Source organism: Gavialis gangeticus, unplaced genomic scaffold, assembly GCF_001723915.1.
Source record: "Gavialis gangeticus isolate Ggan-Ray unplaced genomic scaffold, GavGan_comp1, whole genome shotgun sequence".
Classification (NCBI taxonomy): domain Eukaryota; kingdom Metazoa; phylum Chordata; order Crocodylia; family Gavialidae; genus Gavialis; species Gavialis gangeticus.
The window spans coordinates 63,717,277-63,733,721 of NW_017728993.1; the positions used below are offsets into that span (position 1 = coordinate 63,717,277).

Genomic DNA, 16,445 nt, shown 5'->3' on the forward strand with positions numbered 1-16,445 from the left:
CATAGCTGCCCCGCCCCCCCAGCTGCCAGGCCTTTAAGAAAAAAGAAGCCCTGACTCATTGGCTACTGCAGCAGCCTTGGGGCTTCTGGGCCCTCGTGGCAGAGACCCCCATGCAGCATGGGGCAGTGGGGGGCAGCGGGGATTGTCCCCCCACCTGGCAGCAGCTGGTGAATGAGTTTTTTGTTTTTGTTGTTTTTTTAAAGAGCCGGGAGCTAGTAGAGCAGGCAGGACAGCCAGAGAGCGGGCAGGGCATGGGGCCGATTCAGAGATATAGCCAATTCGATGGTGGGTGAATCTCTGAATCAGATTTGGCCGAATTGATCCAGGACAGTGATTTGAATCACTGAATCGAATCACTGTCCCCCAAATCAGCCAAATCTGAATCCAAATCGAACACTAGTTGCTTTGCACAGGCCTACTGTATACCCCAAATCAAGTCCCTTCACATAGTGCAATAGTCTCCCCTTCTGTAAAATGGAGGTAATGATATTTTCCCTCCTTCACTGGGTGCTTTGAAAGCTATAAGCGAAAAGCACTAAATAATGGTATCCGTGGAAGTCAGATATCCTATACCTTAGTGCCACTGCTGCAGGGAGGCTCTTTACTATATGGTCACTGCAGAACTAGCTCTGGAGTTCTATTGCCCTGGAAACTTTCCACAAGACAGCTAGCAGCAGTCCTGGGCCACTACTGCAACAGACTTGTGAAACCTTATGGCCCATCAACAAAACTGACTTGAGGTCATTCAATTCCCAGTCACACGTTGGACAACACAGAATATCCCATTACAATGTCTACTTGATAGGCCTTATCCTGAGAGAACACTAAAATTACATGTGTAATTCAACTAAAGTTTTTAAGATCCTACTGACTGGTCAACTGAATCAGGTCAAAATTACCTGAGAGAAACAAAATAACAGGAAACCATGCAATCCCCTCTGCTGTCTCCCTCCCCAGACACTCCCCCCATCCCACCCCTCACACATACAAAAACACTTTTTTTTGTAGCTTGAGATTTCTCTGTACCTTACAGATCTTGTATAATGATTCCTGCCCGTCTCCCTCGGTATCTTTGAAATAATCATGTGCTGGAAATGTGCGATGAATGTCTCGTGTAATCACACTCTCTTGCACAGAATCCTGTGAAAGAAAAAGAAATCAAGAGTATTAGCAAAGTTACAGTGTAATTAAATATGCAGAATGTAAAATCCAAACTGCAGTCAACATGGATCTATTTGCTTACTCTCTCTGACTCAACCGTCAAAAATGCACTTAAAAAAAACAAACCCAGACTCAACTTCAATAACCAGATGACAACTGCATTAGCAAGAGCAACGTGGCAAGTTTTGTCCTTCAGCCTTAGAGTCCAAAAGCTTAAATTTTTGTTACTACTTTAAGACTTGTAGGAAACAATCAGTCATTTCACTGTAGCTGCTTTTTTCCTGGCAAAATTTGTTATTACATTTCTCTGAATGTCAAGAAAACAGAATTAGAATACCTCTAGCAACCTCAGAGATGCAGATCTTCCACATGCATCAAACAAGCACAAAAACAGTGCTGTGTAATTACAAATTAAAAATGCTAGTTTGATAATGGCTGCTACTTGATAATGTTTAAAACTTAAGATTTAATCATCTCAACTAGAAGTAAAAAATAATTATACTACTAGAATCCATAGCAAACACTCACTAATATTCTCTCTCTTTCAAAAAAGCAAAAGGAGAGACTGGGCGACTATTTGTCAGGTAAGTCCATGCTTTCTCTTGCTACCAGAATATCTTTCATTTAGCTGCATTTGCATGCTGGCTAGTAATTAGACCAAGAGAACGGAGACTGTTTGAAAAGCTGTTTAATCAGTCAAAACCAACCTTTAAAACGCTGCATGTCAATCTTAAGAAAAGTTTAGAGAATGTATCAGGCAGTTCTAAGCAGGCATTAATGCTATAATTACAACAGTAGGATAAACATTCGTCTCTTGGTCATGTTACATTTTTAATTAAATCTTTGAGGATGAGGGAAGAGAACAGTGTCCTGACCTGGATTATAAATTACATTTTATTTTTTGTGACTTTTTAGGTAAATTTTCACAGAACCAAAGTATGTTACATAATGTGAAATGGAAAATAATTCCTTTAAAATACATTATTATAAAACTGAACAAAAACCTGTATTCACTGTACAGGAGGTTCTAAACTCTGGGGCTAAAACAAGAAATTGTGATCCTGAGCCATCTACACAGTGGCCCCCAAATCTCCCTACTTAGGACAATCCTTAGGTCTCAGAGACTCTGTAATGAACCCATGCCACCCACACCTATGGCTCCTAGTGTAAGGGTAAATCAGATCTCCACATGCAACCCTAGCTACAGTAACAGCCTCCTGGGGGCATTCTCAACTGATACACATGAAAACATCATGCAGACTATTTAAATCTGTGTCTAAGGATTGGAATGGTGCCCAATCCTCTGCATGATTAGGAGAGCACAAGACACATTTGTATGCCTCCGCTCAGCTGGCTTGAACATTCATGTACAGCTGAGAAGGCTTCAGTTTTATGGAGGAATAATACAGCCAAACATAAAATGTCAAGCAACTTCCCAACTTATCTGGAGGACAACTTTCTGGTCCAGAAGGATGAGGATACAAAAAGGAGATCATCTGTCTTGGATCTTGTCCTGACCAGTAGGGAAGAATTGGTGAAGGATGTGAAGGTGATGGGGAACTTGGGAGGAAGCAATCACAATGATAGAACTCATGATCCTCAGATAGTTCTGCTGACCTCATGCTTTTTCTAAGATACTGGATTTCAAAAGGGCAGATTTCAACTGACTCAAGGAGATAACAGGCCTGGACCAACTGAAGGATACAGGTGCCCAGGAGGGCTGGAAGCTTCTGAAGGGCACAGTATTGGAAGCCCAACAAGAGGCTATTCTGACACGATGGACGCACAAGACGAGTGGTAAGAGACCAATGTGGCTGCACAAGGAGATTCTAGGAAGTCTCTAGTGCAGGGGTGGGCAAAATGCAGCCTGCAGGTCAGATGCGACCTGCCAGGCCATTCTATCCGGCCCGCGGGGTCCCTAAAACATTTAGAGAATTAATATTAATCTGCCCTGGGTTGCCTGTAATGTGGCCCTCGATGGGTTGCCAAAACTCAGTAAGTGGCCCTCCACCCAAAATAATTTCCTGCCCCTGCTCTAGCGCAAAAGAAAAGCATACAGGCAATAGAAAGATGGGCAGGTCACCAGATAAGTATACCAAGAAACAGCAAGAACTTGTAGGGATAAAATCTAGAAGGCAAAGGTAAAAAATGAGCTGCCCCTGGTGAGAGAAGTTAAAGACAACAAGAGGTTCTATAAATATCTTGGCCAAAAAAGAAAGACCACAGAAGATACGAGTCTACTGTTTAATAGCCAAGGTGAACTGTAATGAGAAAATGCAAATAAGGTGGAGCTATTAAAAAGCTTCTTTCCCTCAGTCTACACAAAAAAGTTGTACTCAGAGAGCTAATAAGACTTATTTGGATAAGGAAGGGGCAAGCTGAAGGATGAGATTAAAAAAAAATAGGCAGAGAGCTTTTGATGTTTCTGAATAAATTCAAGTCAGCAAGGTCTGATGAACTTCAGCCCAGGGTACTAAAGGAACTGTCAAAAGATCTGGATTTCAGAGCCATTAGCAATAATATTTCATGAAACTGTGGGAGACAGGCAAGGTACCAGAGGACTGGAAAAGGGCCAGCATAGTACCACTCTAAAAAGGCAAAAAGTGGGGTCCAGGGAATTATAGACTGGGTTGCCTCACCTTCATACCTGGGAAGTTACTGGGAGCATATCATAAGGGAGTCATTGGCAAGCATCTGGAAAAGGAAAGGCTGATAATGAGCAACCAGCACGGATGTATTATGAACAAACTGTACGAAACAAACTTGATTTTTTTCTTTGACATGATAACTAGGTGGGAGAATGAAGGGAATGCAGCAGACTTTAGCAAAGCTTTTGACAAAGTGCTGCATGTTCTTCTCATAAACAAATTGGAGAAATGTGGGCCAGTCAAAAACTTGCACAAGGTGGATCGACAGCTGGCTCAATAGCCACAAGCAAAAGATAATCATAAATGAATCCATGTCAGAATGGCAGGAGGTTTTGTGTGGAGTCCCACAGGGGTTTGTCCCGGTGCTATTCAGTGGGTTTATTAATGACCTCGATACCAGAACAGAGAGCTTCTTGAGCAAATCTGCAGACATAAAACTAGGAAGCATTGCAAATATACTAGAGGCCTGGTGTGCAATTCAGAAGGATCTTGACAGGTTGGAAAGCCAGCCTGGTGCTAACAGGATAAAGTTCAGTGCTGACAGATGCAAGGCGCTGCACCTTGAGAAGAATGATCAGACACAAATACAAAAATACAAAATAGATGACATCTGGCTGCAAGGCAGCACTAGAAGAGGATCTAGGAATCTTCATAGATCACAGACTCAACATGAGTTTGTAATGTGAAGCAGCTACACAGAAGGTAAACAGGATTTTGACTTGCATCAATAGGAGGTGCAAGATACAGCAGGTGGTAGTGCTTCTTTACTCAACACTCGCTAGTCCTCATTTGGAGTATTGTGTACAGTTTGGGACTCCACATTTTAAAAAGGATATGAGGAAGCTACAAAGTGGCCAGAGGTGGGCAACAAAAATGATAAAAGGCTTGGAAAGCCAGGCATACAAAGAGATGGAAGGAAATAGTCATATTCAGCTTGCAGTACAGATACTTAAGCGGGGATATGATATAGCCATCTTCAAATACCTGAACGCCTGTGTAACAGAAGCCTCAACCCCTATTATTGAGACAGAGTTCACACAATAGAGTTAAAGGGAGGTAGAACCTCAATTTGCAAAAGCTGCAAGCAACTAACCTGAAGCAAGCTGCAAAAGAAATATGCTACACCAGGGGTTGGCAACGCTTTCAGGCAGCGTCAAAAACACCACCACCTCAACTTCTAAGATATTAGCATGCCAGGGGTGGAAGGTGGGGGAGTGACGAGGGGTCTGATCTCTGTTGTAGCAGCACAGCCCAGGCCCCTTCTCCACCATCCGCCCCAAGGCGTGTGGGCCAAGTAAAATGCCTTTGCATGCCATGCTCTGGCACGTGCTGGGGTTGCCTATGCCTGTGCTACAGGGGTAGAGCTTCAGACAAGCTAGTTAGGTGATGGTTGCAGCACAGCTGGGCAGACTGCTGATGACAGTAATATGTAACCTCTGCATCCAGTTAACAGATTAAGAGATCAAGTGACTAGAAGGGGGCAGAGCCTAAGATAGGGATGAGCAAAGTCTGGCCCACAGGCCAGATCTGGTCAGCAGTGAACTCAATTTCCCAGCCACCCCTGCGCATGACTGGGGCTGGTCTCCATGGAGACCCTAGCTGCAGCTGCGCTGTGAAAGTTCAAGGCTGAGGTTGCCAGGGAGATCAGCCCCAGGCATGCTGGCAGGGCACACAGCAGAGCCAGGGCCTTGAGCTGCAATCTGTAGCTTGCATGCTCTGGGCACGGGTGCGCAGGCAGGGGATTGTGGCTCTGCACTGGCTCCTTGCAGTCGTAACAGCTTAGTCTGGAGCAGACGCAGAGCTGCTGTCCCCTGCCTGCGTGCCCCTGCCCAGAGTGTGCAGGCTACAGATCATGGCTCTGCCCTGGGTCCAGAGCAAGCTGCCCCCATCACAAGATCCCAGAGGCTCCAGAGCAGCCCCCTGCCCTGCTCTGCCATGTGCCCTGCCAGTGTAGCTGGGGCTGGTCTCCATGGCAACCCTAGCCTTGAGCTTTCACCGCAGCTGGGCTGGGGTCTCCATGGAGACTGGCCCCAGCCATGCAGGGAGGAGCTGCTATTAAATGGAGTCCGGCTGCTGGCTGGATCAGCCATTTTGCCCACCCCCGGCCTAGGACTATATAAGCCTGGCTCCTGGCCTGTGGGGAACATTTTGGCTCAGAGTATAGAAAAAAAGACAAGCTTCTGAGAAAAGGCTGCAAACTGAAGGATTCACACACAGTAAGGTACCTTGAGCCCATGGGAGAGCCAGCCACTCTCCAAAGGTGGGGAGGGTTTTGTCTGTGGTAAAGGTATCTAGAGAGGTTTTGTAATTTTAGTATTAAGTTTATGATTTATTTATGTTGGCTGTGAAGCATGGAGTAGCCAGTAGGGGAGCATGGAAACCACTAAGGGTGCCCAGTAGAGGGGTGCTGTGCTGATTATAGTAACTGTAAAGCAGCACCCCTGCAAAGGCACTAAGGGTGGCTGGAGAAAGCGCTGGGTATGCTCTGTCTGAGACAAAGCGGATATCAGATTATTACAACTAAGGGGAGCTAGAACTGCTTCCTAGGCCACCCCGGGGAGTGCTAGGGTACCCTGTCTAAAATGGGCAGTGTATAAGCAGGTAAGTCTGGGGGGCATTCACCCTATGAGGATACCAGGGTACCTAGGGAGGGCACTGTGTGCACTCCATTTGGGACAGAGTAGGCACAGGGCAATTATTCCCAAGAGAAGCTTTGACCGCTCCAGAGGGTACTTCAGGAGTATCAGGGTAGCCTGTCTAGGACAGGCAGAGTGTAGGTGTCATCAAGTGCCCTCCAGGGGGTGCTTACTCTAGACTGCTGTGGCCTCTGAGAGTACCCCTTGAAGCCAGTCTGGGCTTAACTTCTAAAGCAGGAGGGGAGCCTGAGAAACCTCCCACACTGAGACCACAGACTTTTTGGTCTCACCTTTCCTGGTTCTCTGTGGCTCTGACTCAAGGAATCAACATCCAGTTCTGCCCCTGAGAGAGAGATTTCACCTCTTCTTGGGGCAACCCAGTGCAACCCCCAGTTCCAAGCAGCACAGCAGACTGTCTTCAATAAAGGCATTTATTGGGACAAAGGCTACCCAGTCAGAGGTTCTCCATTCTCTCCAAAGGAGTTAAGTAGTCCCTTTGTCCCTAGTCTATTCCACATAGCCCTGAGCACCCCCCAAAAATACTCAGCTATCCTTTTCCAGCTCTCCCAAGCTCCTTTACTTTTCTCAGTTCCCAGATTCTTCTGGCCCTGAGCTGCCAAACTGCTGTCTTCCTGCCTGCTCTCCCACTGTAATGGTTATCTATCTCCTGGACACCTCCTGGATGTTGGGCATCTCACCTTTGTTGATATGTCAAAGCCATTTAAAACTCTGCTGATGCTAAAGGTCTATCTGGCCTCTCTTGGTCCTGCATGTAGCCAGACCTGGCTCTTAATCCTTCATTTTTTGTACAAAGGCTAATAAGGTGAACTGAGTCACAAAAGTTTATAACAATGTGAATAGATTTAACACAGGAATATCACAATAGAAACTGTAGTCCATCATAGCAGGCAAGCACATCCAATGCACTGAGTAGAGTGAGGGCAAGCATGCCCAGGGAGAAGGCTGAGTCTGAGCCATGCACACTATGGAGAGGGCTAGAAGGTTGAACCTGAGTCAAGAGCATTGTGGATGGAGCAGCCAGCAGATGAGGTTGAGAGTTCAGGGAGCAAACTGTCCAGAGTGAATGGAAGGTAGGCAAGTTGGCTTGGAAGGATGGCTTTAAGATGAGAAACCCAGAGGACCTGGTTAGGGGTAGAAGCCCTAAAGTTGATGCCAATTATAGGAATGAAACCCTGACGCAACTAGTTGTAAACTCACCAAAACCCTGAAATTGAGGGCAGGGCCTGATAGGTAAATCAGAACTCAGCTACAATCTGAGAGGGCCAAAATCTGGCTGGGTCCAGATAGGCTATAGAACAGCGAGAGAGAACTGAACCTGGGATGCCAGCAGGCAGCTACTTCCAGGGTTCTCCTACAATGATTGCTGACTGGGCCAGATAAACTGCCCTATGATAAGCAGAGTGGAAGAAAGCACCTATACACAAGCAGGGAATTGCTCTGATGCACTGGAATTCCAGCATGTCAGAGCAGACTTAATTTATCAAGCCAGGTGGAGTGTGGCAATTGCTGTGCTCCAGCAGCCTCCTGCAGCTCATGTACCAGCATCCCCACTCAAGCGCCCCGACACCATTTTTAAGCGCAGGGATGCTGATACATGAGATATGGCAGTGCTTTAATTAGAGCAGCTATCGGAGTGCCGAGAGCCACTCTAATTAAAGTGGTGCCCCTGTCCCCCCATCCCCAAAGCGTGTATAAAAGTGCCCTCAGGTGCCACTCAGGAGACTGAGGACAGCCTCCCAAATTATAACAACTAACAGCAAGGGCGTGGCAGGAAGGATAAAGGGAAGGTAGCTAAAAGGCCAGAAGGCATAGTAGGTTGGGCTAATAGCCAGTCTGCTACAGATTTAGTTGTAGTTCTGAACCTGCTACAGACTGCCACAAAGGAGAACACCTTTTCTCTTTTGCTGCAGAGGGCAGGACCCCAGGCTAAAGGCTTGAAGTTGCAGCAAAGTAGATTTACATTAAACAACAGGAGAAACCTCTTCACAGTTAGAACAGGGATGCAGTGGAATGAATATCATAGGAAAGTTGTGGAATTTCCATCACTGGAGCTTTTCAGGAAGAGACTGGATAAACAGTGATCAGGGATGATCTAGGACTAGCTATGCCTAGGAGTGCTCTGTAAAGAGCAACAATGAGGAGCCCAAGAGCCACCCTTACCCTCATGCCCCCCAATACCGATTGCTTGGAGATAACGAGAAGAGCTCTGCAGCCTGAAGCAGATGAATATTGAAGAGTATTATACTTAGCAACAGGAGAATGAAACAGAGCTCCACAATCTGATTTAGTTATGAAATAATATTAAAGGATCTGGGGCAAGATTTATAGTGGGGATTCAAAAAAAGGAGTTCAGGCTGTCCAATAAGAGAGTATGATGTGGTGGTTTGCTTGCTGTCCCCAGGTTGCAGAGCAGAATGGAAGGCGTTTAGTATTTCTCATGCTTTCAGGCTTTGCTGGCTGCCACATGAGACCAGAAAGGAATTTTTTTCCCCTCTTGTTGCTATATGTATTAGGGTGTTTATATTTTCCCCCAACCCTCCTCAGAAGCATTGGGTTTTGACTGCAGACAAGGCAGGAGATTTTGACTGGGGTATGTCAATGCTCCTGTTCAGCCTAAACCCAAAGGTTCCTGGCTAGAGGGTCTTGCCCTTCTGCTCAGGTCAGACCAGTCACCACATCTGGGGTCAGGAAGGAATTTTACCCTGTGGTCAAAATGATATGGACTGTCGGGGTTTTGCTTTCCTCTGTAGACGAAGGTATGGTCCTTTTCCCTGAACCTCTTGAGGACAATTTAAAAACCCTTGAAGCACCAAGGCACTGACCACCACTGTCCCCCTACTTTACCTAGGTCAGTTTAGGGTGCCATACCTTGGAGCTGTGTAACAGAGTTGATTACACAGTTGTAGTAATAGGTTAGAAAGGGATTTGTATGGGATGGTTTGGATAGAAATGATCCTGCCACAGGGTTGGACTAAATAACCTCTAGAGGTCCCTTCCAGCCCTAGTTTTCTATGATTCTATGCAACTCTGCACAAATGCAGTCTAAGTGTAACTTCTTTCCTAACAGAGTTCAGTGGGCAGCACAGACAAGGCCAAAGTGCGTTTTAAACCTATATTTTAGCTCACTTCTTGGTTCTCTGCTCTTATTCCCTTGCTGTCATCTTTTGTACCCTCTCACTATTTTATATCTTCCTCCCCACTCCACCCAGCACTTGGAACAGTCTTCTAAGTCTTGAGTGGCAAGGGTATTTGTGTTATCATTTATTGAACCAACTGTACAGATCTTTTCCAACTATACAGTTGGTTCAATAGACGATATCACAGAAAAAACCCTATTGCCTCTCTCATTTCCTTGACCATTGTGGCTACTTCACCACTCCAAGCCTACTTTCAATTCTTGTACAAACAAGTCTCTCCCTAACTTTTTTTTCAAATCCCTTCTTAAAACCCATTTCTTCTTTGAATACTTCCTATACCAAACTCCTCACCAATCTCCTAACCCAGTGTTTCCCAACCCTCATGCTGCAGCCCGGTACACGTTGGCTGCCAGACCAGAAGTCCAGAAGTGACAGGCATACTGTGGACTAGCAGCCAACCCTTTACTCAGTATAAAAAAGGGTTGGCTGCCAGTCTGCAGTATGCTGGTCACTTCAGGTCTGCTGGTCTGTGGTTTGCCAGCCTGTGGTCACTTCCAGTCCGCCATTTGCCAGTCCGCGGTCTAAAAAGGTTGGGAACAACTGTCCTAATCCTCAGGGGTCTAAAGAACTGTTTTGCCTTTAACTAAGTTCTTCAGAAGAGGGACTATAACCTCATCTGTATCTTGAAATGCACAAAGCATGTTGATTTATACTAAGCATTTCTAGGGCAGCCATCAGTGTGGTATCTGACAACTGCACAATAATTGTAGAAGTAACTGACCAGGATTCATAAACATATAAAGAATAAAGAAAAAAAAATTAAAATAGTAATAAAAATTTGTAAACACTGTTTCTTAATAAGAGTGTCCATCTAGCCTGGATATCCAGCTGCATATCTTCTCCTTCTCCCTCCAACTCTACCCCCACATTTTAATGAGTATTTTCATATATTTAGCTCTCCAAAAAAGTGAGGGAATAGGCTTTCAAGTACAAATAAGTTACGGCAAATTATATAAACTGCAATCCTTTTCTTGTTCTCTTATTCAGAATCTATTAATTTGATTCCATTTGTTATGTAACCCCTTTAATGCAAGTTCAGTTCAAGAAGTTAAAAAAAAAATCACTGAAATAGTTCACTACAGCTTTCTGCTAGTGATCAAAGCAAGTCAAGTGGCAATTCTGTCCAACCATTAGAGTTAACAATCAAACTCCTGTTCCCTGACATTGAGAATGAAATTTTGAAGTATAGTCATCATATTTCTAACTCGTATTGAAAACAACTTCTTTTATTATAAGAACACCTGGTTTTGTACACATTCTTTATAAAATGCTGAATCCTTGACCTAAGATCATGATGAATCACAGGAAAATGGTAAAGAAAAATTCCAGGATCTCAGAAAAGATATTCTAATCACTACATCTTATTCAGAAGAAGGCAGTAAACCAGGATTAGGTAACAGTTAAAAGGTGTCCAATATTAGGCTATATTTCAACGTTGTTCACATGGTGGCACAGGGGGATAAGGAAGCAAAAAGTGTCTCCTTCGTGCCCTTGCACTGATAACTTGCATCACAGTGGCAGGCTCCATAGAGTTGCTACTGCCCTTCTCTAAGCAGGTTGGAGAGAGTAGAGCCAAAGCTCTACTGGCCCACTACATCCAGCAACATAGCTACACACACACACTGGGAAATTTTTGCTGTAACAGGTATATCTCTATATATCTGATGCAATTTACTCCCTCTCTTGTGTAGCAGAGACATCATGAGGGAAGTTACAACTTCCCAAATCACAATCTAAGCAGTGCCATCCTCAGAGCAGATTGTTATCTCAGGATCTAGCCTGGGGTGATCAATCCCTGGCCTGTGGACAAGATCCAGCCCCCAAAGCAATGTCATCTGGCTTGCAGGGCTTCGCATGGGCTCAATTTGGTGGTGGGGAAATGGTTGCCACTCCCCTACTGCCAAACTTACAGGTCTGTGGGATGGATGGCATGGCCCTAGATCAAGCATGCAGGGCCCAATTTAGGCATGGGCAACACGGAGCCGATCCTGGTTCATGGTGGCAGCATGGAGTGCCATATTCCCTTCCCCCCGCCCCTGGATACTGCCAAACTGCCCGTGATCCTGCAAACTACTCTGGGGCTGGTTATACTGGCATTCACTGGTCCCAGGAGCCCACCTGAAATAATTTGGGGTGGCGGAAGGAGTGTACAGACTGGCGGGGGTGTGGTAAGACATGGGAGGGCTCTCCCAACCCCACGTTCCTGCCCTCCCCTCCCCCTAGCCTAACTTACTTCCATCAACTCTTGGCACCAGTGAATAACAGTAAAACTGGCACCAAGAGTGGCTTGAAGGATTGGGGGGGGTTAGGGAAGGGGAGAATAGGACTGACTGGCTCACAGCTGAGGGATGTCCATCCACGGGCTGAAGGAGTGGCCAGCGGGGCTAAAAATAACCCAGTGGTGGGGATGATATGAAGAGTGAAGCCCAAGGGCTCGGGCCAGTGGCCAGGCTTTCCCATTCCCAGGACTGTGCTCTGAATGTGTACAGAAGTTCAGTTAGATTGATCTACCCATACCCGATCAAACTTAGTGCACCTCTGAGGTACAGTCAAATTAGATCAGGTCAGCCAATTTTTGACTGACTTAATTTTCCTAGAACTTCTGTACAATTTTCACCTAGATTGACCTAACTAGGGATCGAGTGTAGTATTTGCACATGGGCAAACTAAATTAGATTGGGTGGCCATTTTTAATGTGATCTAACCTCCACCCAGATTCCCCAAATGTGTGCATGTACCCTAAGAGTTAGGGACAGAAAGCAAGAGCAACAAGTACTTGTACACTGGCCTCTTTTGGCCCTTCAGAACACACCAGGAAAAGTCAGGACAGCACTGGGCCATATAAACTCTTCTGTAGTCTCTTTTCCATGGTTGGCACCCTGTCTTCAGGAGCAGCCACCAGGACCTTTCTTCCCCTGGAGACATCCTTCAAAGTGTAGATTTCCAAGACATCCCTCTGTTAAAAATCGGAGTGGGTGTCAAGTGCTGAGGTAAATATTGCATTGAGATGTGGGGTGCTAAACTGACAGCTTTAACCTCCCACAGTAAATTTCTAAGCAGTCTCCACATCCAATCCCATGGGACAAGCAGAGCCACATCCCCAAAGGACAATGTAAGACAAGCTCTAGAAAACAATTTTTGTTTAAGCCTATTTCCCAAGCCACTATCATAGGAAGCTAATCCAAAACACAAAAAATTAAGAGAAATAAATCCTGGTAGGGCACAGTCTTCCCAACCAGTGTTAGATCAATCTCTGTAGTATATTTCTAGTATACTGTCCAATCTATCTACCATATTTTGAAATGCTTTTTCTGGGGTGGGTACAATTCCAACTTATCTAAAAAATCTACTTCTCTTTTGTTTATTGGTTCAGATATAGTGGTGACCGTTCAAGCTATTCTGCAAAACATTTAAGTATCAGGAAAGCAGCAAAAACACTTAGTAGAAAATCTAGTATCTGGAATATGACATATTTTGTTTGAGTTTCTTCACCTACTTTTTCTATGAACCAAAATAAATGAACTCACACATGGAAAAAACTTCCGTGTCCATAGATACACTATCTCAGTATCTCTCTTCTTATATTAGTATATTTCTAATGACCAATCTGCTTCTCCATATTAGTGTTCCCAGTTTCTCCCCTCTATTCTTGAGTGTGTATACATGCAAGAACAGCACCAATGGATTTTTTTCTAAGGTACATTACTGGAAAAGTACTGGAAAAGTACCCATCTTTTTCATTGTTACTATTCTATCCAGAAAGACATTCAAGTTTGCTGTTCATATTTCTCTCCTCCTTTTTATTGAGAACATAGCATTTAATTAGGTATGTAAGATTTAACAATGTAGTTCTCCCAAGAGACAGGCAAAGACATTTTCTGAGGATAAAGACACAAATTCAAATCTTTTTTTAGTGAGGGAGACCTGACAGGAGTCAAGGTAGAATCAGTGAGCAGTATTAAGGGTAGGTGTTTTCAAAATAACCACAAGGAAGCAATTAGATGGCACAAAAATAACCTGGGCCAAGTGACACAGAAATGAACTTCTTACGAAAAAAATCTTAGTTGTCTGAAGGTTGGGAAGCACGAAGTGATGCATGTGGGAAAACTAACCTGAGATGCACATATACACTGATGAGGTCTATACTAACTGTTACTACTCAAGAATAAGATCTTGAAATTATTGTGGATACTTCTCTGAAAACTTCGGCCCAATATTCAGCAGCAGTCATGAAGAAGGAGATTGAAAATAAAATGGTAAATGTCATTATACCACTCTATAAGAGCACGGTATGCCCATATCTTGAACACTGTGTGCAGTTCTCATCCCCCACATCCAAAAGGATGTAATGGAACTAGAAAAGTAACAGAGATGGGCAGTAAGATGCTATTCAAAGGTTTCCATACAAGGAGACAGTAAATAGGCTAGGACTTTTCAACTCAGAGAAACATATAAATGGGGGAGTGGGGAGGGATATGATAGAGGTCTACATAAAAATCAATGGCGTGGAGAAAGTAAATAAGGATTTACTATTTACTGTCTCTCTCAGTACTAGAACTAGGGGACAACTTTCACACAGTGTGCAATTAACCTATGGCACTCATTGCCACAGGATGTTGTAGAGGCTGATTATTTAAACAGGACTGGTTAAATAAATCGCTGAAAAAGGATTGGGCAAATTCATACAGGATGGGTAAATCAGTAGGTATTAAACAATATGATTTAGGGTGTAACCTACAAATTAGGACTTCCTAGGCCTCTGAATGCTGAAAATTATAAGGGAAGAAGGGAGGGGGACGGATCAGACTGAAAACCCACTGCATATACACTGTTTACTTTACCATCCATTCTCTGTCATTGTGAGATACAGGATACTGGGCTAGATTCACGTGTGGTCTGATCCATAGTCAAACAGAAGCCATATGTGAGTGTGCAATGAATGCCACTGTAGAAATACATGGTAAGATGCATAACACGCAATTTGATTAACTTTCTAATTCATTCAGTTTACCACTTCCCTCTCAGGAACATTACCTTAAAGTAGTTTATGTTTATCACAATACATGTTTTTAGAGGTGTTTATCATTTTAAAAGCCATCATCACTGTCTTGAGAGAAAAAAAACTTAGGAATTCAGGTTGGAAAGCATCAAGAATGATAACTTGAATGATCTCAGATACTAAAACATAGCTCCTTGCCACCACTTCAGAGGATTTATAGTCTGTTAAGAGAAACAGTTATCTCCATGTGTCACATATACTACAAATAAGATCTGAAACTAATAACCTGATGAATGAAATCTCTGGCTGTACCTTGATTCCTAGTGTTCCCAAAATAGCTCAGTAAATTCCAACATCTGTGAATTAATTGCATTCAGATACTTCCTAACATTGCACTTCAAAGTACTGAAATGCTACTTCATATTAAGTGTTGCTATCATCAATGACAGAACTGTTTTAAAGTGGAAAGGTTCGTGTATAAAGTAAGTTGGTTATTTAGTGTCACCTTTAAAATTCATTCCCTTTTGGAGAGACATGGACTCCTCTCCTTCAATTTTAAAATGGAAGCAGGTCTGTTCCCACATTACTGGTAGGTCTGCTCTACAATGACACTTAAAATAGCAGATCTGATTTGTACAACCCTGCTATCTACTGATAATCAGAACATTTCAGAGAATAAAGAATATGTCCAAGAAGTTCTTTGTTTGAAATATCTCAAAGTTAAAGTAGAAGCATTATCTAGTTGAAAAGTGGTGAAACAAGAATATTAGAATTCTTTGTTACTTGCATCTTCTTGAGAATGGAGGGAGTTTTTTTCTCTATACAAGTTTAAACATAATCATAAAATATTTTTTTAATTATGTGAATACTAAAGCAGTAAAGTAACACCTGAATAAGTTCATTAGGAATAAATAGCTAAACATGCACTGCCAACCACAGGTTACTAATGATGCACTACCAACCATAGCCTTAAGCGTAGATAATCTGAGACACAGACAGATGACAAACAGAAGATGCACGTGTAATAATTAGCACCTAGATTTAATAGCTATCTATCAAAGACTGCATCAAGTTTGACACCAAAAGATAAAAAAAATATGGAGTCCAACTTCTCAGCCCACATTAATACTTCATAAAGCTAGGAGAGGAATCATACTACCTGCCAAAAATTTACATATTGATGACAATGGTCAAGAAACAATTTGGAAGCAGGGACTGGATGATTTCTGATTTGGTTTTTTGTTCCCATATAATAAGACTAAATTGAGCCCCAATTAACATATAAAAACCATTAAACACAAGTTGTGATACTACCAATACTTATACATGAAAGACTATACCTTGGTTCAGCATCTCAGATCAAACAACAGTTCATCTTGGATATGATCAGCTGTACACCTATGAAACTCCTATTTTATATCTCAATATTATTACACAATGAGCTTGGAACAGTTGGGGAAGGACAGTGGACCAGAAGCGGTGGTGACAGGTTGGAATAGAAGAGGCAGAAGAGTCTCATTAGAGCACATTCCTCCAGAACTTGGGAAGAAAGTCTGGATTCTTCACCATTCCTCACTGTCAGCAAATGTTCATGAAACCCACTGGCAAAGTATCCCATTTACTTTGAATGCTAGATGATGACAACCTGCTAGTTTTCCCTTTAGTTCAGAAGTCTAAATAGGAGATCTAAAGATTGCAACCCCAATTTTTAACCAGGTTGGCATCAATAAGATATTACATGAAGTACTTTTTTTTAAATCCCAGGAAATCTCTCTCTCACGCA

At 43.4% G+C, this 16,445-nt stretch overlaps 1 protein-coding gene across 3 annotated transcripts in view; it reads right to left on the minus strand.

Moving 5' to 3' along the window:
* Positions 1 to 16,445, minus strand: part of RABGAP1L (RAB GTPase activating protein 1 like) — a 559,138-nt gene that overhangs the window by 235,569 nt on the left and 307,124 nt on the right. For all 3 annotated transcript variants that reach the window (XM_019501851.1, XM_019501852.1, XM_019501853.1), the window contains exon 13: positions 1,027 to 1,140. In XM_019501851.1, the coding sequence (XP_019357396.1) occupies positions 1,027 to 1,140 (114 nt within the window). The remainder of the gene's footprint in view (positions 1 to 1,026; positions 1,141 to 16,445) is intronic.